At 43.3% G+C, this 27,473-nt stretch overlaps 1 protein-coding gene across 5 annotated transcripts in view; it reads left to right on the top strand.

The window, feature by feature from the left end:
• Positions 1 to 27,473, top strand: part of RGL1 (ral guanine nucleotide dissociation stimulator like 1) — a 150,166-nt gene that overhangs the window by 100,232 nt on the left and 22,461 nt on the right. For all 5 annotated transcript variants that reach the window (XM_045536386.1, XM_045536390.1, XM_045536385.1 and 2 more), the window contains 8 exons: positions 5,731 to 5,915; positions 8,861 to 8,985; positions 10,424 to 10,639; positions 14,176 to 14,279; positions 17,639 to 17,723; positions 22,713 to 22,802; positions 25,092 to 25,178; positions 26,561 to 26,593. In XM_045536386.1, coding sequence (XP_045392342.1) covers positions 5,731 to 5,915; positions 8,861 to 8,985; positions 10,424 to 10,639; positions 14,176 to 14,279; positions 17,639 to 17,723; positions 22,713 to 22,802; positions 25,092 to 25,178; positions 26,561 to 26,593 — 925 coding nt within the window. The remainder of the gene's footprint in view (positions 1 to 5,730; positions 5,916 to 8,860; positions 8,986 to 10,423; positions 10,640 to 14,175; positions 14,280 to 17,638; positions 17,724 to 22,712; positions 22,803 to 25,091; positions 25,179 to 26,560; positions 26,594 to 27,473) is intronic.

Below are 27,473 nucleotides of genomic sequence, written 5' to 3' on the forward strand. Positions count from 1 at the left end.
TTGCCTTCTGGGGCTCAGCTGTGACTCTGGCTGGGCTTGCATTGGGTTCCCTGGCCCTCTGTCGATCCCTCTTTCACTTCCCCGGTATTCTCATCCCTACTTAGCACTAGTACCACACTGTGACAGTGGAAAGTACAAGAAAGCAATGCAGGATGACCTTGACAAGTCCAGATAATGATGTTTCCATCCTTTCCAGAAAAAAAAGAAAAAAAGCTCTGTATTTTCCTTTGCTCTTTCTCATTAGGAAAATCGTCTAGCTGGAGGGCTCAGAGGCAGACTCTATCTGGCAGCCTTCCCTGAAACAGAGGAAAACCATTCTGTGATTATGAAAACAAGGTAGAAGGTCCAGCTCAGGGTCAGTGTCAAGGTTGAGTTAGCCTCCATTCCCCGAAGGACAGCGTGTGTTAGATCCCACCCTCAGCGCTTGGCAGAAGTCACAAGCCACACTGCTTGAAAGGCCCACCCTCTGCGTAGATCTTCTTACCTTTCACTATCTGCAAGGAGGAGAAGATCCAGTTCTTGGAAAATGTTCCAAAACAGAAAAACATTTTGCTGCTTTTGAAAAATGGTTCCGTGTCTTATCTTCTGCTGGTGATTCAGTACAATAAATTATTATCTCAAATAGATTTCTGGGGAGGGAAAAGAGCTCTAAATGGACAAGAGCTATTCTTTTTTTGTCATGGTTACCCTATTTCTAGGCTTCGAGGTTACACATCGTGGGAGAGATGACTTCATACCTAGAAAATTTTTTATTCAACATTTTACCAATTCTAGAGTATTTTGCCACTTATGGAATTTTAACATGATATAATACATTTACCTAAAATCTCTGCATTCATTAAAAATCTGTGGTTTGAGTGTAACTACTGCCCTCCTGCTCTGTGCTGCATGCCTGAAGGTCCCCAGGGGGGCTAGACGTTTTGTGCCATTTCCTCGTACCTCTCAGCAGGGCATCTGTCCAATACCTTCTAACCAGGTGCTATTAAGTGTGATTTCTGGTTGGCTGAGAAATCAATGAATATAGCGAATTTCATCCTGGACCATTCCTCCCTTCTCTTTCTATTGTTCAGTTAAGCAGGTCTTCAAGACCCTCAAAAGTGTTTTGCTCTCTCGCCTCGGGACCTTTGCCTCATCCTGGCCCCACAGTCTTCATCCCACTGACTCTTCCTCATCCTTAAGGTCTCGGCTTTAACATTCTTTCCTCAGGGAGACACTCCCTGCAGCCCCACAAGGTCAGCCCCTCTGAAATTAAATGCTTTCCTGGGACCCTGGACTCCCCTGTTGTGATGCACATCACATAGTTAGCTTTTGTGAATATGGAAGGGGACAGGCACTCAATAAATACTACTTTAATTAGTGAGTTAATTGTCCTTCGGGGGTCTGTTTTCTTAGAAGGAAAAGTCTTAGAAGCTGCACTAGGAAGTGTCACACGTCAGCATCTGAGCTTGTCTTCCTTCCCCCATAGACCTTTGGAAAAGGCTCACATACTACAGAGTTTTGTATGTTGCCAAGAACTCTTGAGATAGGAAACACAATCCTGGTGGGCCCCTCTGCTATCAAGTTTGGGTGCCGGCCCTACCCCCCTACCTAACATGCTTACACAGATTTGTACCTTCCCTGGCTGAGCAGATTTGCTCTGTAACCCACCAAAGGTTACTCTGGAAAAGGAGGCCACGTACTGGCGTTTCTTCTGATTGAGATTAGATCGTGTCACAAATTTAATCTTTCCATTTGGTTTCAGAAATTACTTTTGTCTCTACAAGTCATTCAAGAATCATCTCTTGCAGTTAATACTACAATTTGATGTCTTTGAATTGATCTGTCCTAGAAAGGATACCAGGGTGTGTGTGTGTGTCCACACAGGGTTTGTTCACAGCAGGTGTCTTGTTCCAGCCCACCCAGAGCCACACATGTTGTAGCATGGTGTGTGTTCTACATCTTGCTTTCTTTCTGTGATAGGTGGCAAATTCTTTGAGTTGATTTTCATAAATGCTGATTGGTTTTCTCTGTGCCATTTTACCTTTTCAATCCCTTCCTTTCGTGACTTTTGGCAAGTAGTTGTAAGACTGTTCACCATTATGTTTCTCTCCAGGTCTCTCAAAACATCCTTATTAATATTATGTCATTTGAAATCACAACTGATCAGTGTCAGGCGGATGGAGACAGGTATTATTATGTCTCTTCTCCAGATAGGGGTCAGTGGAGTTAACTGACCTTTCCAAGCTCCTTTAGTTCCCAGGTGGCACAGCTAGGACAAGGGATTAGGTGCTTCTTCTCCAGGTCTCCAAGCCGCCTTCTTGTCCTATGTGCAGAGCCAGTGGCTTCTCCAGTGTAACAGACATACCTTTCCTGTAAGTTTGCGACTTCAGGCCAGGATTTCCTCTCGCTGTTAAGGTTCCCTCCGTCCTCCCACTCCATTCTGGTTAGTATATAAGTTAGATTTTAGGAGTGGGGAGCCAGGCAGGGCAAGACAGAAAAGCCACTAGCCAGTAATCCTGTTTTTTCCGTCCTGATTTTGTGATGTTGCTTTCCTTTTTGAAATCTTAAAAGTTTCGCATTTGTATCTGCTTCTTAGTCTATCAAGAACAGAAAGTTTCTTCCCGGGACTGGCACACACAGAGCCACTGTGAGCCTTGGGCCCGTGTCCAGGCCTTCCCGGAGAGCCTCGTCCCCCGGCGTGCTGACGAGCCAGGGGTCTGCCTCGTGCTGGGTTGTGCCGTTGGCGTATGTCTTTCCCCTCTTCTGGTTCTTCCCCCTCCTCCCCTTCATTTATCTCTTTTTCGTGTGAAAATGCTTATTCTGGCTAATTCATTGTCCAGGATTGTGGTGACCTTTCAAAGCCTTCTTAGGCTCAGCTGCGGGAAGGTCACTGTCACAAAGGGTAAAACGGTAGATTACCAGCGCTAGCTAGAAACATCGGACTGAGGAGGACACAGTGTGCCCCTAAGGGCAAGTCGGATCTGGACTAAGGTCCCTCCTCAGAGCTCTCTAGCTTTCCATGGAAGTAAGTTCTGCGTAATGTGCCCCACAGAAGTGCTCACACAAGTATGCAGAGATGGGAACAAGGGTGCACATTTACAATTGTTTCTAATTGTCAGAACCTGAAAAACAACATAAATTTATCTGCCTAGATATTAGAAGAATACTTAAATTAATTGTGGTGCATCTGTGCAGTTGAACACTATGTAATCGTGAGAAACAAGGAAGTACATCTAGAGGTAGTGAATGGAGAGGTGTCTGTAACATACTGCTCAGTGCAAAAAACCCATGTTGATTTATATATGCATATTATATATATTTAAATGTGTATACATATAACAGAAAAGTTTAGAAGGATGTACTCTGAACTGGCAACAGAAGGTCATGGGAATGAGTTTAGAATGAAGAGGGAGTAGGTGTTTTGCTCTTTTAGTCTTTATGCTTTTGTAAAATTTACTTTTTTTGCAATCAATAATGAGTTTTGCCATTTTAAAATTAACAATCATGGACGGTTAAGGAATAAATGACATTAATAATACTGACTTTTACCTGTAATTTTGGATTTCTCTCTGAGTGTCCTTTTAAGTTACGAATCACTGAAAGGTCATTAGGTTGCTTGTCTCATCATTAGGCTGATGCTCTTTGTGACTTTTACTGTGTGCTGTGAATTCTTATCTGTTTTTCCATCAGTGTCACCAGAAGAGTGTCTTCTCACTGAAATATTAAGCAATATTAATGGAGTTGCAGTATTAATGAGATTGATTCATCTCTCTTTTGAGAAGTGTAAAACTGTTCTTCCGTCGTAGGCAACCTTGTGTGTGCAATGTTAGGTTTTCCTGTGCTCTAGTCTGTTACCCTCCTTGTGTGCCCACCACAGTTTTGGGCTCAATGCCCAGGAAAGAAGGGAAATTATTCATAGAAAAAAATCTTATTCCTTATGAAAAAGAAGAATTCAAGTGCCACTTCATCATTTTCCTCTTCAATTCATGACGCTTGGTTTCAGTGAAGAAAGGTGAAATGGTGGATGCTATGTGTGGGCCCTCAAAAGCTAAACGTCCGTTGATTTTATTGTACTCCTGTTTTCAATTAATCCCAGAGCCCAGATTAATTTCTTCTAGCTTTCTGGAAGGAAATGAAATTTTTGTTTAGAATTTTATTTAATGTGGACTAAAGATTTGGAGACTATTAATTCTTTCTACGACTTTTTTTTGATGGTTTTATGTCATATACTTTAGATGTAGATAATTAAATATTATAGTTCCAAGTGGCTTAATGTCCACATTAGTGAAATGATGATGTACACAGGAGTGAAAACAGTTTATGCATTTATTTCCTTCTGTTTGTACTTCAATTCCAAAAGTGAAGCATTCAGTTGGCTTTAGTCGTACTTATGCCCTGATGGTCGTCCAGCTCTTTGGCATGAAATCGAGACGTGAGAGTTAGACACACCCGTGAAAGCCCAGCCTGCGATTTCCCGTATGTGGGTAATAATAACTTTTAGTCTAGTGATAGTTTGCTAATTAAATAAACAATTTGCTTGAAGTATAATGAGATGATAATGATAATTTTAAAATTTGCTTAAAAATATTTCTGGCTGAAAAATTGTGGTCAGTTAGGTCTGTAGCTGGGGTATTGTATCTCTATCAATAAAACATGGGTGGATTAATTTATAGTCCCTGTTGTCTTCTCTAGCCATCATCCTCGAATATGCCTGGGTTGTGGGGGTGGCTGGTTGCTAGTGAGGCAAAGTACTCTGTTCTTCTCAATGAGACACAGCCCAGCGTGTGCCTGGCTCAGAAGTGTTGGTAAAGTGTTTGCATATGAAACAGAATAATAGCACTCAAAACATTTTATCCTTTTTCCCAATCAGCTAGCTGTCTGTCTGTTCCCTTGAGTGAGGGACAGCCACTCACCTGAAGACAACATGCTTGTGTCATAAGTAACATGCCTGGAGGGAGCTGTGCACACACAATGACCCTGTCTTTTTGTGCCCTGGGTCCTTGTTTCAGCCAAGGTGGACTCCGCGTGTGACCCACAGAGCCATCAGAGGAAATCACCTTCACAGTGCTTTTGCTTGTCAAGTTTTTCTCCTTTATCTTTCAGAGACCTCACTTCTCTACCACTATTTCTCCCTCTTGAAACATGTCCTCCTCCTTGTAATTTGAGAAACAAAAAGATAACATTATGAGGACATTCTTGGCGCTCATGTTGAAATCCCGGTGATCTTTGTAAATTACATTTATGCATGTGTCTTTTTCCAACCCAGGCACTTCCTTTCATCAGATGGATTTCTGGCCTTCTGGCGGTCAGTTATTTCCTAAAGTAAAATACAACGGTTGCCATTAGCATGGTAGATTTGGGGGTCTCTGGTTTGAGCATAATCTCATTGTGTACAGAGTGCTTTGAAGTTGCTTCAGGACCCCCTAAATCTTCTTCTGCATGTCTTTTTCTACCCAGTATGGTTTTTCCAAAGTTTAGGTTTCTTTTTTTTTTTTAAGAAAATAAAACCTTATCGTTGATTCCTACTCCTCCCCACTGCCCAAACACCACTTAAAATAATAAAATGTCGTCAGCTTGTTCTCTTGTGCTTTAAATTTACGGGTACTTCTAGGAACGTGTGGATGAATTACCTGTTGGCCACCTACCCAGGTTTTCCTGGGGCGTGCGGGGTGGGTCCTGGTGTCCAGGACCTGCTTGCTCTGAGTCCCCATGGCCAGTCGCGTGCAGTGACTCTCCATCTCTCTTTCTCAGTGCAATTGCTTCGATACTGAGAGCCTGGCTTGACCAATGCGCAGAAGATTTCCGGGAGCCCCCTCACTTCCCTTGCTTGCAGAAACTCCTGGATTATCTAAAACGGACGATGCCAGGCTCCGACCCAGAGAGAAGAGCACAAAATCTTCTTGAGCAATTTCAGAAGCAAGAAGTGGAAAATGACAGTGAGTACTTGTTTGCTCACAGGGAAAAAGCTAGATTCTGATTCTCCAACCTCCGGGTTGGAGAGATGCTCTCCCTAGACTGGATGAATGGGAAACCTTGGTTCCCTCAAGAGGACAAGCTGCTGGAGGATTGGTGGGGGTGTAATACTCTCAAGGTTGTTGAAGTGCTAGTTATAGAGCCTAGAGTTTCAGAGCAAAGAAGGAGATTTTTCAAGAGTACCTGATCTGGCTCCCTCATTTTGTAGACGAGGAAACTGTGGCTCAGAGAAGTTAAGTAATTTCCCGGGGTTTCTTCTATTACCAAGAAGAAGAGGGTCTCCTTGATGATTTTGTATGTTCCGTTGTCGACATGTACCATGGTGAACCTGAACTTGGGTTCTATTATCTGCCTAATTGCTCCTTCCGACAAAAGTAAACCCATCACAGCCATCCATCCAGCAGGCAAGGAATTAAATTTAACTCTGATCCTGCCCCCCCAAAAATTCAGAAAAGCTGTTTCTCCTTCAGCATAGAAAGCGTCACTGTCCTGTGTCCCCTGCCAGCACAGATCACCATCATGTAGCATCTCTAATGGCCTCCTCAGGGGAAGTGTCTGTGGCTGTTTTTTCCTATTTGAGGAATTGACTGCCTGTTTTCAAGGACAAAGGAAGGGCCACCATGGCAGGTAGGTCCTGGGACGCTTGGAACTATCAGGCTTTGAAGGAAGTCAGAAAGAGGTTAGGACAGGCTTGCAGTGTGACGCTGTCCCCTCACTGGGGTGCTGGGTGACGGCTGCCATGGCGGCTGACCCACTTGGAGCTTCTGACAGGCATTTCCGCGAAGCGATGCCTGATTTCCCCAGCGAGGGAAAGGACACATTCCTCAGCACCGACAAGGGAAGCTGCATCAGCTCCAAAGAGAATAGCCTTAAATTCCAAACAATACCTGCTGAATTTTTTTCTGTGTGGGGGACCAGAGCGGGGGAAATGCAATTGCATCACTGGAAGCGGACTGCCAGATACTCTGTATCTCAGATGACTTCATCTGCCGGGAATGCTCGCATACCAGGGACACTCCTCCAGCTGCGGACCGGCTCCCTCCGGGGCCGCGCCTGGCTTTGTGCTGGAGTGGGAAATGCTGCCTCGGAGCCCAGCTCTCCCCACTGGGGCTGCCCCTGGCTCTGCGCCTAATTGGAGAACCGGTGGGACCAGTCGCTCATTGTTCCCAGCCCGGGACTGGAAGGCAGAGCTCATTTGGCAGGCGGAGGCAGGGGAGGGGGAGAACGCCTGGGTTCTCATGTGCTTATTTCACCCAGGCTTCCACCCGCAAAGGCAACGAGCGCTCCCATTTGTTTTTCAAAAGTAAAATCGTGCTTCCAGTTTTTACTTACCTCTGGGAGAGAATCAAAGGCAGAAAACAGTGAAGGCATGCACAACGCCTCAGAGAGAAAGCACCATGCAGTCTTCATCAGACACATACTGGGCCGCTAGGAGCGTTTGCTGAATGAATGAATGAATGAATGAATGAGAAGGTCAAGCCTTACTTAGTACATACCCTCCGTAGCTGAAGTGGATCAGCCTCTGCATTGCACGGTGACCGGGATATATTTATATAGTTGCTGTCAAGAAGGATGAGAGGCCCATTCTGAGCCTTTGTTTGAGATCCCAAATTTCATATTCCTCCACGGAATGAGAGAGCGAACCAGAGTCATGTGGAGGAAAAGCGGGGAAATTGGATTGCTTAAAGTCCTCCGTGTCACAGGGTTTAGGCTTCCTTTAGCTTGTACGTGTTTTGTCTCAGACTCCCGGGGCGGGTAGTGATCCCCGCCTACATTTTCCAGTTGTATCCCAGCCCCATTCACAGCTAGACCCTCAAGTCCGGGGTCAGGGGGCCATCCTTAAATCACACACCTGCCACCAGGGTAGGCAGTTGTCCACCTGCTGCCCTGATAGGGGAAGTGGTTATAGGGTCTACTCTCAGCACCTCCTTTCCCCTATAAAATTTTTAAAAAGGCACCCCGAGTTGGTTCAAGATGCCTAAAAGTCTCTTATTCTACAAAGAAAGAGAGAAAAGGCTTAAAATATAAACATTCTGGGGGAGTAGTAGCACACCAGTGTACATTGCTGCTCAGATGTAACTTGATTTTTTCCCTGAGAACAGGTTTGACAGGAAGAGAGCTGAGAGTGTGATGGAGGAAGAGTGTGGGAAGTGCGGAAAGGCCCAGGGCAGGGAGGCTGGGGGTCCAGTCAGAAAAACTTCATCAAATCGCAGTCTTTCCACAGGGAGACTGGCGGGCCCACTCCTGGTGTGGGCCCTTCGGCCTTTTATTCGGAGTCCTGGGTAGTGATTGTCTCTCACTTCTTCAGGCTGTGCCCTGTGTAATTTGCTGTGACGATCTCATCTGTAATAAGGTTCAGTTGAATTTAGTTTAAGGCTGTTCTACTGTTGAAAGCCACTCCGAACAGTTTGAGAATTCTGAGACCTCACGGCATTTCTAACTCCAAAATGGCCCATTCATTCTACCTGCCCAAAGCCTGACCCGCCTTCGTGCCCAGTCCTGCCAGGCCTCTGATTATAAGTGGCCCCGCAGTTATAAGTGGTTTAGGAATGAGTTGGGTTAGTCCTGGAGCAGATCAGTTTGAGGGAGCCCAAGACGAGGGTCACCCCCAAACGTAAGCCCAGATTTTCTTCTCTAGACTTTGGCTAACCTGGCTCTGTCCCTGGCCTAGGAACCAGCAGTTTGTCAAAGTGACAACACAAGGCCTCCAACCTTAACAAAGGACCTAAGAATAAGCAGAGATTGGGAAGACCTCCATTTCACTCCGACTCACTGTGCTTGTTCTCTTCCTCTGAGTTCTTTGGAGGGTTAGCCCTCTTCCTCCTGAATGGAAGAAGTCCAGTTTGACTCTCTAAGCAGGATCATATATGCTGGCACCAAATTACTAATTCTTTCCATATGTGAACAGATGGGCTTCTCAACACCATCTCCTTCAGCCTGGAAGAGGAAGAGGAACTGGAGGGCGGAGGGTCAGCAGAATTCACGTGCTTCTCAGAAGATCTCGTGGCGGAGCAGCTGACCTACATGGACGCGGTACGTCTTCTCTTTGTGTCCCAGATGTGCCTCCACTTAAAACATGGGGGAGTAACCACTGGTAGCCCAGAGAGGGCAGCGGGGTTATGTGATTTAAGTCTTTTTGAATACTTTAGAGAGAGAGGCTGTGCCTGTAAAGCTAGAGTCAAGATGAATCAATCATCTGAATAATTCAGGCCTAAGCTCTTCTTGCAATTCTAGGTGAAGGTGCTTTTTACTTGGAGCTCAAGACACAGAGAGGAATAAGAATTCTAATCCTGAGTGAAACAAAATCTACCCTGTCCCGTGGGTATTTTTCTCCCTTTACGCTCATAAATATTTCAAGATCTGAGCTGTTTATTTGGAGTATTGTAAAGGAGTCAAAGTATAAATTAGGATAAAATAAATTCACTGACTCCGCATGTGACTGTATCTGGCAGCTCATTTCCACGTGTGCTTCCTGTACTTTAGAAGTTTGCATATTTTTGTTGGCTGTACATATTTGATTATGCCAGTCGCATTTCATAGCCCCATGTGAGCTGGTAAATACCAGTTAAAGCAAAGACGACTCTTAGGGATTATCACAATGGCCTTAGCTCTTCTGCACTAGCACTTTTGAGAAAGCAGCAGAGAAAGTGGCAGTTTCCATCTAATGAATATGCAAATAAAGCATCAGAAGTAAAGCAGAGAGTCTATATAAAGCACATCTTGGCGTTTTTTTCTTTTATACAAACCCCTGCACATCTTACATTGAGTTGTACAAATGAGAATCTGATTTGTTCAACAATTTTTTTTTTTTTTGTTCCACAACTTGTAGCATAAGAGAAAGACAGAAAACTTCTCTGGTTACTACTTTTAGGAAAAGACCTGGAAATGAGGCTTTCAATCACTCTTTCTTCCTTTTACTGTGTGACATTGAATAGTTTTTCCTTTTGTGTGCTTCTTACTTTCTTCATTTTAAAGGGTGTGAAACAGTGGCGTTGATGAATGTGACATGTGCTGCCCTTCTATGGGTGGCTTTGCAGGCATCAGTGAGCGTCTGTTTGCATTACAGACAGTTTACGATTGTGAGTGCCCAGGATGCACCATGGGCGTGATTCTGTGCTAAAAATAACCTTAACCACTTTTTTTTTTTTTTTTTAGTAGTAGTATAGATTTTACCCAGCTTTCCTTACAAGACAGAAAAGTCGAAATGTTTTTAGTCATTTAAATTTTCTTTTGGTCATTGTGTTCTATTTGCTCAGTTGAGCAGATTTAAAAAGATCATGTAGGCTTTTATGATCCACTAGTACGTTAATTATTTACTTTTGTCTGTTGAAATGAACACCGTGAGGCAAATCAAGAAGAAAAGGATTATTTGTTCATTCACAAAATACCAGTTTACAGATGACCCAAATGACATGCTTTGCCGTATGAAATGTCTGCTTTATCCTTAAAGTTGATTCCTCTTTTGTTCTAGCAACTATTCAAGAAAGTAGTGCCTCACCACTGCCTGGGCTGCATTTGGTCTCGAAGGGACAAGAAGGAAAACAAACACTTGGCTCCTACGATCCGTGCCACCATCTCTCAGTTTAATACCCTCACCAAATGTGTGGTCAGCACCATCCTGGGGAGTAAAGAACTCAAAACTCAGCAGAGAGCCAAAATCATCGAGAAGTGGATTAACATTGCTCATGTAATTGTCTTTTACAGAATATCCTTTGTGTGCAGTAGATGCTAGAGATTACTCCATCGCTGTTTTCATCCCAATCGGTTGAATAGGCAGTCAAAAGACCAAATGTGAGGGCCCACTGGGTTTTTGTTGTTCCAAAGTAAGGAAAAAAGTTGCCTTTTAAAACTTGGGACCTTATTTATTTTCCTCTTAAAAGAATTGATGTCCTGCTCACTGCTTTTCACTTCTGGGACACCACATTGCTTCTCCGGGATGAGACATTCTGTCTGCTTTTTGCTTTGGATTCACCCCAGACTGAGTGTGGATCCCTGCACCGTGCCCAGTAAACATAAATGAATGGTCTGCGTGTCAACCAGACCGCTCTTCAACCCGGAATGTTTGCCCACGCACCCTTCCAGTTCCCGGAAGCATTATATCTTCTGCAAATTTGAAGAGCTGGTATCTTTTCAGAATCCTTAATCTCTTTTCTAAAGGACTGAGACACTTAGAGAAATCTTCAGAAAGGCCTCAGACCTGAAGGTGGAGGGAAGGAGTTTATTTCTAGTCCTGAATGACATTCTCCTGCATGTTGGAATTGAGTCTCTTGGGTCCTGCGTGTTGGAATTGAGTCTCTTGGGTCAGGTGCTTACATGCCAGATGACCCCCACTGATGTCAGGAATGAGAACATGTGAACAGTGTTCAGTCCACTGGTCACTAAATATTTTGTGAGCTCCTAATGTGAGTAAGCTACAGTATCATCTGCTTTAGGGTTATGCCAGGATAGAACACAATGATTTGGTCCTACAGGAACCTGTAGTCAAAGAAGGAAGCTATGACATAACTGGAATTATCTTAGCATGGGCCGTAGGGCCATATGAGATAAGTGCTGTAACAGTGGAGGAGAGAAATTATTTCTGATTGGGGTGATCAAGGAAGGCTTCATGGATGAGGTGGCATTTGAATTTAGCTTTGAATAATAGGATTTTTGGTATTTGAAGATTAGAGAAGGTATTTTTTTCCCCAAGCTGAAGAAATTACATCAACAAGATGATGATTTTGAAAAATAATTATTATGTAAGTGTCTTATTGGCTTGTGTTCTGGCCTGTATGGCTCAACCCTCAACCAGCACACATTTTGTTTTCTATCCCATTAGGTATATTTTTTTATTAAGCCCCTATCTATAGGGCTTAATGCCTAAGTCTTTCACACTCTTCTTAATTGTCTTTGATTAAAGAGCAAAAACATAATTGTGCCAGAGAATTTGCCTTGTTTTGAGTTTTTAGATAACCTATTATTAAAAACTTTTTAGTATATGAAAAAAATGAGCAAGAAACAAAGAGTATAAGTTGCTTAAGGAACTTATATTTGTCCTAGTCTAAATTGAGCTTATTTCTCAACAATTAAGAGCTACAAAGAGGTTCTGATAAAGTATATATGATATAGCATGGCATTTCTGTCTTCTGAGAATGATAAGAAATTACTTTTTGCCATAAATGCCATAGCATGTCTCAAAAGCATTCTATTCCCAGTCCATTCAACTACTTAGGAAGTCTATAGCGAGAATATAGCATCTGTGTATATGACACAGTGTGGCTCAAAGACTATCTTTTGGTCCAAATTAAATATAAATTGTGCATTTATGTGATAATAAGAAATACAAGTTGAATAATTTGAAGTATATTCCAAATTCCATAGCATGTGATAAAAAGCCAAGGGCCCCTAATCTTGGCGGTAGTTTCTTAATATTATGTTCTGTCTTTTGAAATTGTATAAGGTAACTTAATAAAATAACGAAACTCACAAGTGGTTTACCGCCAAGATTTATTTTATTTTTCCTGCATTTATCACAGTCAGTTTCCATTGGAAGAATGTTTGAAAAATGATAACAATTTTACATACAGAAAATTTTTCTGACCTAATATGAATATATTTTCTTGGCCTTCCCTTCATGTCACATTTTTCCTTTTGCATCACATCTCCTGGGAGATGCCTCCATATCCAGAAATGGGACCAGATGCCTTTAGTACTCCTTTAAACCTCTCGTTTAAACCTCTTTCTGAAGAATGTGTTCCATATGCTTATTACGATGATATATCTGTGCCTGAGTTCCTTTTTTTATTGCAATGTTTCCTCATTTTTAGAACATAACTTTTGAATTCTAAACCTTTGTTGAACCATGCCCTCATAGGCTTTGTTTCTACACTACAATTCAGAACCTGCCTTTCATTTCTTTTTTTCTTTTCTTTTCTCTTTTCCTTTCATTTCTTTTCTGTTTTCTTTATTCTTTTCTCTTCTTTCTTTCTCTCTTTCTTTGTTAATAAGGGGAGGATATCAAGGCATTTAAAAAGAGTGGACATGACTTTTATAAAGTACTTTGGCATTTACTATAAAGAAAATGTTTGAGGGTTTGTTTGGCATAGTTTTCAGTAGCCAGATTTTGGCACGCTAAATTAGAGAATGCTGTTTTTCCCTCATATTCAGGATTAACATTACTTCGTGAAATGGTCCTTGAAACGATTTGCACTTGTGCCCAACCACTCTGGGACTTCGTACCCCAGATGTTCTGCACAAAGCCAGACATGTGCTCGTATGGGGTACCCAGTTGTGAACAGTAGGTCTGTTGCACTCCCACATGCCTGTATGAGAAGCGTCTCCTTGGGAATAAGGCGTAGTCCACACTCGCTTTGTTGCCTCCTTCCCCATGCCAGCCAAGACGGGGACCCTCTCCCTGCCTGTTTTGCTGTCCCTGCTGTCCATTCAGCAGGACTTTGACTCCAAGATCACTGACTGCTCATGCTATTGGCTCCGTGCAGTAGCTTAAGTAAGGAGCCTCTCTTTGCCCAGAAAATGGTGTCCAGAGTGTTTCCTGTTCTCTTTCTGTTTTTTAAAACACTGCCAGAATGAATTTTATTTTAAAAGGCCAAGTTATTTTGGAAGCTCTGAAACACCAAGGTGTTTCTGAATGTTTATGGTTGCAGGACAAGCCAATTTGCAACCAAATGAATGTGTATAAAAATGTTCCCCCTTGGCTAAGAGCATAAAAGCCAAAGTTCAACTCGTGGTGAATTTTTATTGCCAAATTATATACACCTCTCTGGACAAAGGTTGGTCATGAGATGTTCGATACCATCTGACCTCAGGGTGGCTGCTGCGCAGGTCAGTCTGTGGGTCTAAGGGAGATCTAGAATGATCTTTCGTGTGTATTTTTAGGGCAGCTGTGTGCTCTCAGCAGAAGAAAGTTGCTTTCTCTAGCACAGCTCTGCGGACTCACCTCCGTTAGTGTTTTTACTAGGAAAGCTGGAAACCATAAAACTGTAACAACAACGCAAAAAAATATATTAAAGGGAGAAAAACAAGCATACAGTGCCAAGATCTATAAAGTGTTTCGATGACTGGGGTGGGAGGAAGGAGCCACTTTTTGATGTTCAGTATTTATACAGCTGCCTATTTAGTGGTACGAATTCATAGCAGCTGTGATACCTCTAAAACAGGAAACCACCAAGTCACTGTAGTATTGATATTTAAATGCCTTTTATGTTTTAATCACTCCCCGTACAGGAATGTAGACTCCTGAAGAATTTTTCCTCCTTGAGGGCCATCGTTTCTGCACTGCAGTCTAATTCCATCTATCGGTTAAAAAAGACCTGGGCTGCCGTCCCAAAGTAAGTTCCCAAGAGCCTGCTCTCCTTCTCTGGCCGGGGTGATTCGCTGCTGTATTAGTGCTCTGGGTCCTCACCTTCAAAGCTCGTGTTTCCGAACTGGAGAAGCATATTTGAAATCCTCTGCGTGTTCCAGGCAGGGTGTGTCTTACACATAATCATCAACGAGTCTTGAGGCAGGGCTGCTGCAGGAATCGAACTTATTCTAGGTCTGCCAGAGCCGAGATTATTGGCTTTGGGGATGATCTGAAAGATGTGCTTATTATCTGGGTTTGGAGGGCTAAGGTTGTGAAGTGGTGAAGTTATCATCATTTGCCATTACTTGTGGTTATTTTTCAGCCTCATTCCAAAGCCCTGAGCTACTCTGGGATTCCAAGGATCACGTGTGCAGATAGGACATTAGTTCTTGATGTCCAACAGGAAACTATTTAGTGATCTCTTTCTGCTTTAGCATATTGAAAGCTATCTTAGCGATGTTAAAAACCTCTAAGTATTCCTTCCTAAGTGTCTGATTGAAATCACTCACTGGCCACATTCTAGGCTGGTTTTCTTCAATTTTTTAGTGCAGACTTTGGAACAATTAACAACGTAATTTCCCCTTATTATTTCACTGCTGCTATGTCTTCCATTTCCAGAACTTCACTTGTAGACCAGAGAACTTTTTGCAAAGGAGGACAGGGTTAGGGTGGGGGTGGGAATTCTGGTTCTGTATTAGTATGATTTAAAGGCTGGGATTGTATCATAGGTACCAACCAGACCAGCTACATTCAACAGGTCTACTCAGGTTTGAATTAGGAAGTCAGGCTATATCAGGGCAAAATGTATGAAATCTGTCTAGGCTCTATCATATGCGGTCTAGTCAGTTTGAGTCAGGAGGGAGGCCAGCTGCCTCCCCCGCCAGGGCCGCCCGGGTGGGATTGCTGGGTTTGTCCTCAGAGTGGAAGGTCTAGGTACTTAGTTTCACCAATCCACTGAGACTTGATTAAGCCCTAAAGGACTGACACAATTCAAATGTGCAAGAGACCCAGACTGGTAAACTAGAGTTTCATAAATTTTTGCTGAAAAATGAGTGCCATGGTACACAAGCCTACTGATGAGCTCATATTCGTATTCAGCGGATCGTCTACATGGGAAATGTCAAATGATTTATTTGGTAATTCTTTGATGGGTAAAAAGAAAAAATTAAAGTGGGTATTCATCATGCCTCATGTTACAGAGCTGTAGGAGCCACAGCTACTTGGACTTCAAAGCCCGTGCTTTGTTTATGACACCATTACCTATCAGCAGAAAAACTGGAAGACAGGCTTTTCAAGGTCCAATGCAATTTTCTTGATTAGCGCTCTTTTCTTGGGTTCTTTTCCTCTCCATTATTTTTAATAATCTCTGTGTGTATGAGAAACTAGCTGATTGATTTTCCTTTGCACATATGTCTTATGAAAGGTAGGGGTAATATAAAATCCTCCCGTGGTCGGTCCTGGTGATACAGTGGGAAAGTCAGAAGCATAGAACGTCCTCATCCTCCACATCACCTCTCCTTCCCTCATCACCCTCCCAACTGTGGTGTCAAAAACAAAGGGACGGTCAGGTGTTAAAATGCAACCTTGCCCTATTGCAGCCTTGTCTAATTGCAGTGAAAGGTAATCGTATCTTTCATTGGTGGTTGATAAACAGAACATTAAGGAAAGTCACCTAGCCAGCCTAGGATTACTTCCACAGCAAGTTTGAGGCTAAAACACAAATAAAAAAATTAGTGACATTAGTCTCCTTGATTGCCATATGAGAAGGTCTGTTCTTCCAGATGGCTTTTATTTTATTTTATTTTATTTTTGAGACAGAGTCTTGCTCTGTTGCCCAAGCTGGAGTTCAGTGGCAGGATCATAGCTCACTGCAGCCTTGAACTCCTGGGCTCAAGTAATTCTCCTGCCTTAGTCTTTCTGAGTAGCTGGAACTACAGGCATGTGCCACCATGCCTGGCTCATTTTTCTTATTTTGTATAGAGACAGGGTCTCGTTATGTTGCCCAGGCTGGTCTCAAACTCCTGGCCTCAAGTGATCCTCCTGCTTTAGCCTCCCAAAGTGCTGGGATTACAGGTGTGAACCACTGCGCCTGGCCCAGCTGGCTTTTTAAACTAACTATTTTTAAAAAAACAAACAAAAGCCCCTCTAAGCTGCATTCTGTACAACATGAGTTTCTGGTTTGTTTCTTGGTTGGTGGTTTTATGTTTTAGCAGGGACACTTCAGAAGTGTCACAGTTCCTTAGAGAAGATACTTCTATATCATCTCTACATGTTCTCCATTGCTAAATTCAAGGGACAGGGTTAAGATATCTTAATTGGTTATCACTTTTCCCTATAATCCTTTTCATTTCTATCTTTCAGTAGACAGAGAGGACAGCTATTTATTTCTCTTTATTTAGGGCCACATGTAATTAAGCGCTTAATTGTTTTCTCCAAAATAGCTTTACTAGTTTTCTTTGTTAAAAGAGTAATATTGCACTCATTGCAAAACCAACAGGCTCTTAGTAATGGCTTTTTCATGACAATGAAAATGCTGTGTTGTAATATTGCCTCTGTTAATTCTTTGCCTGCAGAATCACCCACTCAGTAACTCAGGAGGGGCTTGCAGAGAAAAGCACGAGGCTGGTGGAGACGTAGTATGCCAGAAAGGGGCAGGGGCAGAACAGGTGCTTTACTTTCAGGCAGTTCCATAAGGGGGCTGTGGTGCTTCCATTGTACAGACAAGAACACTGAACCTCAGGAAGGTCAAGCAACCTGTCCGAGATCACTCAGGAAGCCAGTGGCAGAGTTGGGATTTGAACCGACCCCTCTGGCTACAGAGCCCGCCGCGGTTCCACTGTTCTGCTCTGACACTGTAAGAACGCTGGTCTGTGATTCAAGAAATTTGGGTTTATCCCTGCAAATCTCAGAAGTTACTAATGGAAAATTAGGCAAATCGCTGGCCCTTGCATCTTCATCTCTAAAATTAGGGGCCAGGCAAGATGGCCTCTCAGGTCCCGCTGGGCTCTGTGCGTGTTGCTAACATAGTGTTTGTTTAACTCGCTGAATGGAACATGTCCCAGCTGAACAGCTTGATGCCCCGACTGATGCATAATCCTTCTTTATGATTATAACATGTGTGGTTAGAAAATATACCTCTCTTCACACAGGTGACCATGTCTACCTTAAAAAAAAAAAGCCACCTGCATAAGGAAATTCGCTGGCTCCACTCGTGCTCACATGGCCCAGCAATCCTGAGAGCAGCCCAGTCCCTTCCTAGACACAGGTTCTGAAGACAGCAGAGTCGAAGGTGTCGGGCTTTTCCCAACTCTTCACTGCTAACATTCTCTTGATCCCTTTTCACAGGGACCGGATGCTGATGTTTGAAGAACTTTCAGATATCTTCTCGGACCACAATAACCATTTGACCAGCCGGGAACTACTGATGAAGGTGAGGCTCTTGGTTAGAAACAGGGTAGCACTGCTGATATCCCTGGAATCTATTCAGGGGAAAAGTAGCTTGAGGGCTCCGTAAATGCCTTCATTCCTGGCTCTCTCCACCAAAGCCTAAAGTGACTAGAAAGCAGAATCTAGGAAATTTCAGAGAATTCAAAGTCCAGTTGAGTTCTCTCCTTCTCCTCTCTTTAGCTTCCCTGTTATGCAAGCAGATTGTGAAACTCGAGTTCATACGTGTACCTCCTTAACAAGCTGCTCTGCTGGCAGTTAGGTGGGTGAGAGGCCCTAGAATATTTCTTCTCAGCAAAACATCTCCTCGAATGACACAGGCCAAGCCTGCAATTCCACATCCTTTATTTGGACTAAATTGCACAATCCATCCGTCAGCAATATTTATCAAACACCAAATGAGCACTCACTTCTGAACTGCCTGCTGGGTAGAAGTGTAGCTTGGTTCATTTTATTTCTCCAGACATTTGTTAAATGCCTGAGTTTTGTAAAGCATTGAACCTGCCTCTAGAAATAGGAAGATAATTCACACAGACCCTGTTTCCCGGAGTTCACCTTCTAGTTGGGGGATATAGACACTAAACAACAAAAGTAATAGTCAAATAAAGACAATTAACAGGTTGGGAATAATCATGAGAGGGGAACTAACATAGGCCAGATACGATCCTCACAGCCTTTCTGTAAAGTGGATTTTATCATCATCATTTTGCAGATAGCCAAGATTCAGAGAGGGAAGCAGCATTCCCTAAGGCACAGAGCTGCTAAGTGGTAGAGCTAAATGTCAGTCCAACCCCGGGGAGACTCCGAAACCCGTGCTTTTACCACTGAGGCATACAGCTATTTCCTCTGACCCTTTGGGAGTTGGGGGCAGGTTGGATCAGGTACAGCTTCATGGAGAAGGTAAATCAGTAATTCAACAAATACTAGTTAAGCACTCATTATGAGAGTGAATGCAGTCTCTGATCTTACGGGGTTACAGTCTCATGGGAGAGGTGGAAAAGTAGACATTTATGATGTGTCCTACCGTAAGGGGAAGCCCTGAACAGGGCAATTAGAAGATGGAATTTTTGCCTTTAATTTTCTATTCTGTAATTTGGAGACAATAATAGTTTTTGGTCTGTTGATCTCATAAAATTGTTTTGAAGATTGACTACAGTAAAATATTTGAAAGCACTATGCAAATGTAAGTTATCATTAGTATTTGGTGAGCTACATACATATAAAACCAAAGTACGCATAACCAGTGAGAATGAACAGAGTATAAGCTGCAAATTCGAGCTTAGGGAGGACCCTGGGAGGAGGAATGAAAGTCAAGTGGAGGGCGGGTTACTAAGAAAAGGCAGATACCCAGGTGACAATTCTTAGATCAGTCGTTCCTGGAAGGGCATCTCTTAGGTCTTTATCCCTGTTCTCCTAAGTCCTCCTCCTCCTTCATGTCTCAGTCTGGACGACTCTTTTTCTGGAAGCTCTCCTTGCCCCTCTGAGGTCCAGGAGAAGCCGCCATTCCTCTGTGCTGGCACCAACCACATGCTTTATCTGAATTGTCTGTGTACTTAATCTGTTTCCCTACTGGCCCGTGAGCCTCTTCAGGCAAGAATTGTATATACCTTTCTCACTTTTGTAAGCCTCATGCAGTGCCTAGTGTGTAGTAAGTTTTCGGAAACTATTGTTTGACTGCACGAATTGATTGATGGGTCTTATCATTCTCATGACTTCAGCAGTGTGCCCACCATGAGCCCTTCTTGGAGCAGACGATATGAGCAGAGCAGTTTATGCTGACGTCTGACTCTGGATTTGGACTCCCCGCTTACCTGTACACTAAACAGCGATTGCTGAGATCGTGTTACTACTCTCTGCTTCTCATCCCCCCGGATTTGCAGACTTTAAATGGAAACCCATCTGGCTAGAAGGAGATGGCTTAGTGGTCTCCCTGTCAGCAGTCCGAAGCTAGACTAACCGGAGCCGCACATTCAAATCCCAATGGCCGCGAGTCATCCTTCCAGAGGAGATAAATTGAACACTGTGCAGCTCATTGCCTGGTGGCAGTCTTCTGGCTGAAAGCTTAGAAGCAAAGCTCTATCTAGACATTAAAGAGCCCATAAACCTTTCAATGTAGAAGTTACCCAAGTACTCTAAGTTAAATTTCTTATATATGGCTCAAATCCCAAAGAAATGAAAAACTTGGCTATGAATTCATGTGGTCTGTGCCTTATCATTCGTGACAGTGGAATGCCTTGGTTAGTCCATATATGTATGTAAGTCCCTTTCCAGTCTTTATTAATCATTCTTCATATGAAGTATATAATTCTGGGTGTTAATTCTCAGCACAGTTGTAAAAAAAAAAAAAAAAAAAATGAAATCAAGGTACTTAGGTTTTCCAAAGAGCCACTAAGAAAAACTACTGGCCTGTTTGTAATATGTTACTCCTGGACTTATACTGATTTACAGTTGGGGAATCTTAATTTTAAATGACCCATCTTCTCTTCTACTTCCGGAAAGATGTAATGTGCCACTTATATAATATGGCCCCAGGCAACATAATTAGCAAAAATCTGCAGCAGTTTTCGTTTTAATTGTTGGAAAAAAAGTTTTTATTTCTTCTCAAAGATTATCTTAAACCTGTTTTGTCCTTATGATTTCTGAAGCTTTAATTCTAAGCAGGTGAATTGTAGAGTCCACACAATTTCAAAACTACCGGAAAGCAAAATGCCACCAATTCTTCTTAGTCCTTGTGACCTTTGGTGAGAATTTTCCCTGGTTGAATTGATATAAACAACTGCTAGAAAGCCCCAGAATTCAGCCCTGGTGGGGATGTATGTTGAGTGAAGCTCCAAAACATGCTTAATGCAAACTTGGAGCAAGAGGATTAGAACCGTGACAGTTCTGAGCAATAATTACCAGTAGCTTTTGAGTTATAATTTAACCAATATTTATTAAGATGAATTTAGTGCCTAGTAGACAAAGTCCTTCTAGACCTTGTAGAAGAGGTCCCTCTGAGGCCCAGGAACAGTATGAATGAGGGCAGCTGAAGTCTGCTAAATACGGAGGCAGAGTAAAGGTGCAACTCAGCTATGACACTTGCACTGGAGAGAGAGGGAGAGAGAAGGACAGTGGGAGAGGGGTGGAAGGAGAGAGAGAGAGGAAGTGGGAGAGAGAGAGATTTGGAAGTCATCCAGACATAGGTGACGGTTAAATTCATGGGATTAGATAGTATTTCCAAAGATGTGACTATAGTGAAAGACAAGAGAATGACTTTGATAGGAATAAGAGTCACTAAGAATATGAGAATGAGCAGCAAAGGAGGCAGGAGGAGAGAGCCAGAGGAATGCAATCACAAAAGCCCGTGGGACGTTTCAAGAAGGTTCAAGGGATTAGTGTCGTGAGACATGGCAGAATAGGGGATTGGGGCCAAGGAAGGAAAAAAAATGAAACTGCTGGATGTGGCAAATGTAAGTGGATTTTCCGTTGACAGCTCGTTTGGAAGAACTGGCACTAGTCAGTCTTTTTAGTGCTCCAGCCAGAGATGGACTGTCATTCTCATGAAATCCCAAAGTCATGAAATCAACACGTGTTTTTGTTCTCTGTCTCAGGTCTTCATTTCTCCCACCAGTGAGGAGGTTGTCCTTTTTAAATACCCCTTCCATCTCTGTTAATCTGTGATTCTTAGGAGCGTTTAGCTTTTCAGAAAGCCGTATTAAGAATTTTAGATATATCTACGATAATTTCCATCCATCATTCTTCTGTCTGTGATTAAGAGACTGGAGGGAAAGCAGCAGGGCCGATATACTGGAAAGAGGTGGGCACTTAAGTTAGACAGAACTGACTTCTCACTCCAGGCAGATGCTCAAGAATTTCGGATGACTCACAGTTACCTGGCACAGGAAATGGCACATCTTAGGCTACTTTCATTCATCCCCAGGAAAAACTGCAAGTGGGAGATCTCTAGATGGTAGCTGTCCTTATAATCATTTGTAATGGGGAGGACTTAAGTAGATAATGAGTCACTGTGGGTTCTGTCCCCAGTGGTGTGCCTGGCCCTGAGTTAGGGCTGGTGAATGATATGATGCCTTACTGCTGTCAGTGGGGCCAAGTCACTGGAAAAGAATCTTCCTGCATTGGTGCAGTAGTGAAAGGTCACATGCTGTGGTCATGCAATAAATCTCGAGAAAACTGACTAAGGAAAAACTAATATAGATGTTATGCACGATTGAATTATGAAATTCACCTCCCATTCATGCAGTTCCAGGAAAATGAGAACTTAACAAGACCCTGAAACCACAAAACTGCAAAAAGCCTTTGTGTTTAGTCAGCAAACTCACGGTTAGTCATTAGGGAGAAGAGTTGGTTGTTGCAGGGGACAGGGGCAGAGAAGGGGGGGGGCATCTGTCTTCAGACGCCCAGAGGAGGGGCTGCTTTGTAGGAGTCCAAACGTCAGAGGCAGCTTAGGAGGACTGATGTGGGGGGAACGGAAAAACAAGTATGAAGGTCCGGCTTTCGTGGATTAGGGATGTACCACACTACTGGACTTCCTCAGAAAACTTCCGGTACAAAAGTTTCATTTAGCTAAGAAATGCTTTCACAGAATGCGGGCACATCCATTTCGGGACAAGATCAAGAAATCACAAAATGTTCAGAGGAAGAGATCTTCATTTCCAGGACATCTGATTACACGGAATGAAATTTGGGATGTGTAGAAACATCTCCGGTTCTGGGAATTGCCTGCCTTGTATTGATGATTGACTTTTTTAACCAGATCGAGTATTCTTAACAAAGTAGGGTCCACCCAGGATGATCCTGGATCACCAGCCTTATTACAAATAGACGGCTAGCAACAAGCCAGCCAAGCGTTTGCATACTACAGCACGGGGGTGCCAGAGTCCTCTTCATTTTGCATGGCATTCGAGAGCTGTCCCCTTCCTTCTCTCCAGAGTGGCATCCTCCGTCACTGTTCTCTGTGTGTGCTTCTGTTTCTTAGGAGGGAACCTCAAAATTTGCAAACCTGGACAGCAGTGTGAAAGAAAACCAGAAGCGCACTCAGAGGCGGCTTCAGCTGCAGAAAGACATGGTATGACGGGCCCTGGTTCTTTCCCGACAGCCCGTAGGAGAGGGGCCTGTGTGGGGCGCTGGGCTCCCACGCGGCACCCGCACCTTTGGTCCACAGGGTGCCCATGCTTTCAAAAAGGGTATCCCGTTCTCTACCTCATTTGTTCCCAGCAGCCCCAGGAGGTCTGTAGGAAAGAGATTATTACCCCCATGCAACCCAGTAGGAAGTGACAGTGAGAGTTGCAAATCCTGGTTTCTGGAGCAGCTTTCTCTGCAGGTAAGGGCAAGTCTGCAGCAGGTAGACCTCCCTCCCTCCTGCTGTCTCCTTGACTCACTCCTGTACTTAGAAGCTGCTGCCACCTCGGCCTCCTGGGCTTCACGCTGTCGTCAGCTTCTGGCACATGGTGGCCAAGGAAAAAGAATATCCGCTCCCGGGAGGACTTAGTCTTTGTACTCAGAGATCTTCTCCTTTGTTCCAAACCCTCTACTAGTCATTGCCCAGCTCTCCTTACGAAATACAAGGGCTAACCAAATCTTTCTAGTTTTACAAAATTCAAAGGAGTGTCATACCTCCCTTCTTAAGACTGAAAGATAGCTATTATCATCTCTAGCTTTATTTAGACTAAATTTTAGCCTAGAGGGGGAAAACCAGAGAGGAGTTTGGAGATCGGCAAACTAAATATTCTTATTCCTGCTTTGAGAGGATTTTCTCTTTCTTTGTAAGCTGAACACAAGTCAGAAACATTTTTGAATGATAGGACTCTGCTGTAACAAAAATCCCATAAAACATTCAGTGTTCCAAACTGTTTTGGTTGTTCAAAGACAAGATAAAAATAGCTGTTACCAAAAAAAAAAAAAAAAATAGATTATTTTAGTTCAGGATGAGACCTTGTACTCAGAATGGGGAAGGACACAGTGCAGCTGACAGCGAGTTCCTGAAGGACAAAAGCCTTCTTGGTGTAAGGTCTGGCCGGGGACGCAGCCACTGCTCGACAGGCAGCCTGGCTGCGTCCGGGCTGAGACTTTGCGATCCCACCAGGATTTCTGTAAGTGCCTTGATGGAACTTAGGAGAAGGTGTCCACGGGACCCCTTTGTGTTTTTCCTTCGGAATAGTTAGTGCCTTGGCTGCTTTGTGGAGAACAGAGATGATTTCAAAGGAGATTTGGTGAAATGAATATAGCGTACACCTAGGTAGAAGTGCCTCCGCCTTCATTTCCAAGGGGCAATTTTTTAATAATAAACTTTTTATTTTGGAATAATTTTTAAGTTTACGGAAAAGCTGCAAAGCTATTACAGAGCATTTCTGTAAACCCGGACCCAGGTTTCCTCATCGCAAACACCTTCTGCAACCAGAGCACCTCTGTCAACACTAGCAAACTGACCCTGGCATAATACGGTTCACTGAAATCCAGACTGTCTTTGGATGTCACCAGTTTCCCATTAGTGTCCTCTGCCTGTTCAGGACCCGACCCCGCGTACCCCGCTGCATTTAGTTGTCACAGCGGTCCAGTCTCTCCGGTTCTATGACGGTTTCTCAGTCTTTCATTTTTTTTTAAATGACCTTGACAGTCTTAAGGAGCACGGTCCAGGGATCCTGTAGAATGTTCCACAGTCTGGGTTCGTTTGCTGTGTTTCTAGTAAACTGAGGTTGTGGGTTTTTGGAAAGAATATCACAGAGGTGAGGTGCCCTTCTCGTCGCGTCATGTCGAGGAGTGAGGGAATGGCATCAGCCTGACACCTGGTGTCACATTGATGGTGCCGCCAGTGAGGCTGACCTTTATCACTTGGCGAAGGTGGGGTTTGCCAGGTTTCCCTTAAAAGTCACTAGTTTTCTCTTTCCCTCCTCTATTCTTTGGAAGTGAGTCACTAAATCTAGCCCAAGGGGCCATTTTAGTAGTGACGCCCCAGACTCTTGTGGTCCCTACTTCTCCTGCACTGTGTGAGGCCACTCCTTTACCAGCGGTGAGGCCATTGCTATCCAGGGCCCCCCAGACTTCCAGGAGTGACACATGCTCCAAAACAGACCGGATGTCCCTCTGCCCTGAACACGTGTGAACATACATGTATGATCTCTTAGCTTTGAGGCTTGGTTTTCATGCCTTTGAAAGTTAGACATTAGAGATCATGGAGTTCCTGTCCTGTTTGTGTAGGAATTTTAAAAATCGCATTCATTCATTCATCCATTAATTTCATTCATTCATGGCCCCAGATTAAACCTTGAACAGATTCATTTGCTCCAGCATGAAGATTACTGAAACCCTTAAACTTTTCAATAACAGTGAAGGCAGTTTTGCTCCGATTGCTCCTCAGGGCATGATGCAGGGCACCGTGCCCTACCTGGGCACCTTCCTGACCGACCTGACCATGCTTGACACGGCTCTTCAGGACCACATCGAGGTGAGCCGCGCGGGTGCTGTGGTGGAGCCTGTCGCCTTCTCCCCGGGTACCCCAAAAAAGAAATGCGCTTCTGTTAGTATCTACTGAGGGCCCCTTACGTACATGGGTGGTATTGTGCTCGATGCCAGGAGGAATACAAAGAACATCAAAAATAACACTCCAGAAGTGGTTCAAAATCTAGTGAAAGGTATAGTATATCAAAGTAGGTGGTGCGATTGATAGTGATAGTAGAAATCTGAACAGAAATGCAATGAGAGAACACGGGAGGTCACGATTAATTCATATGAGGGGGTGTGATGAAAAGACCGTATGAACGAGTGGGTTTGAGCAAGACCTTGATGTTGAGTAGGACGTTGGCAGGTGCAGTTGAAGGGACAATCGGCGCTGACATTCCACCCTGTGGGATAGGGAGTTAGTCAAATTCGTGAATTTTCCAGTATGCCTTTTTTTTCCCTACCTGTTCTCAGGCACATTTCTCTTTCTCTTTCTCTCTCTCCTTCTCTCTCTCCCCTATCCCTCTCCCCCAGGAAGGGGAAAAGCCGTGAAACCCAGTAAGATAAGCAACTTGTTAGTACCAGCAATAAAATATTGAGTGGAGAAGAAATTTCAGTTTTGAAATGAGATTTAAGGATTGCTTGTATATTAAGTATATTCTACCTCCCCATTATCACATGTAGTCAGCTGCCTGCTTTTACTGTCTCATGATTAGAAGGAATAGAAGTTATTTCGCATATGCCTACCTCTGAGCTTGTCACAGTGTTGTGGACATATTTATTCACCTTGCACTTCCTGAGCTCTGTATCTCTTCACATCCTCTGCCTCGGCTTATCTCAGGAAACACCCATCAGCGTTGGGGAATTCTGGGGAGTGACCAAAGATTTAGAAGTTAAATTCAGCCTGCTGAGAATAGGAACTAAGGGGATGAAGAATTGAAAGCTAACTTTTCATGATGCCGTGGAGAAATGACTTCCCTTTTGATAGAACATTGACAATTTGGTTTCTAGTATGAGTCAGTGACCATCTGTTTTTGTTGCTTTTGGTCAAGGAAAAACATGTAATGGAATATTTACTCAAGCTTTCATCTTTACTGGCTCTGCAAATATATGTGGATTCTGACTTGTCATTCTTTATATCATTGCTAATTTAGTTGGTTTCAGACATTTCAAGAGAAGGCTGTCTGCCTTTCCTGCCCTATTATAAATTAAAAGTGTTTTCTTCTGAAGCAAAAGATGATTCTCTTCCTCTATATAGCCGTAATTATAGGATCATTAATAATTGTGACTTTATCATCTCTTTGATCTGTTTTAATATGACCTAGAACAACATAAGGCTGTGTTTCAAAGCAGCTTGGTGGGTCACTCTTTTTTAAAAATGTCTTTCAGGGTGGACTGATAAACTTCGAGAAAAGGAGAAGGGTAAGTAGCGGTCTTTGCTCTGATTTTTCATTTTACTTCATCTGGGCATGAAAAAATGAAAGAAGTGGGAACTTAAGTTTCTTTGTAGAGGCAGAAAAAATGGATTCGCACTTACTGGACATTTGTCATATACCATTGTGCTTGGCATGTTCCCATACATTATTCCCTGAGAGCCCTGTGGGGTAGGGTTTATCATCCTCAATTCAAAAGTCAGGACACTGGGACTCGGAGACTAAATAACTGGATCAGGGTCACATCGTGGGCAGAGCCAGGGGTCACTTCCTGTTCTGACGCTTCACAGCCCGCAGTTCTCCCCGACCCCTCCTCATCTCCTTCTTTACAATCAGCTTCAACAAAACCAAGCTCACCCCTATAGTTAATAGCAATGCGTCGTGTACTTGAAATTACTGAGAGTAGATTTTGTGTTCTCACCACAAACAAATGATCAGTCTATGAGTTAATTCGTATGTCAATTAGCTTGACTTAGCCATTCCACAGTGTGTCCATGTTTCCAAACCTCATGTTGTACACCATAAATCTATACAACTTTTAAATTTGTCAATTAAAAAAAAAAAAACCAGGTTCACCCTATTAAGGAGAAGGGGTTTCTGCAGAGTAAGTGGGTCCGTGTGAGCGAGGAAGGGAATGGTCTTCGTTGCTACCTGTAGGCAATTACTCTTTTCCCTTCTTGTCAGCACAGGAAGGGGTGTTCCACATCAATTTAAATCTTTCTGTGGATAGAACAATTCTGCACTGTGCTAAAAAAAAAAAAAAACAAGTTTTGAAAATTTGCCGTGGCTTTTGTATTCAAATGATATATCTAAATAGATACTTAAAAGATTCAAGGAAAATGTGTGAGCAAAATAATAACTTCACCCCA

The sequence above is a fragment of the Lemur catta genome, chromosome 23, assembly GCF_020740605.2.
Source record: "Lemur catta isolate mLemCat1 chromosome 23, mLemCat1.pri, whole genome shotgun sequence".
NCBI lineage: Eukaryota > Metazoa > Chordata > Mammalia > Primates > Lemuridae > Lemur > Lemur catta.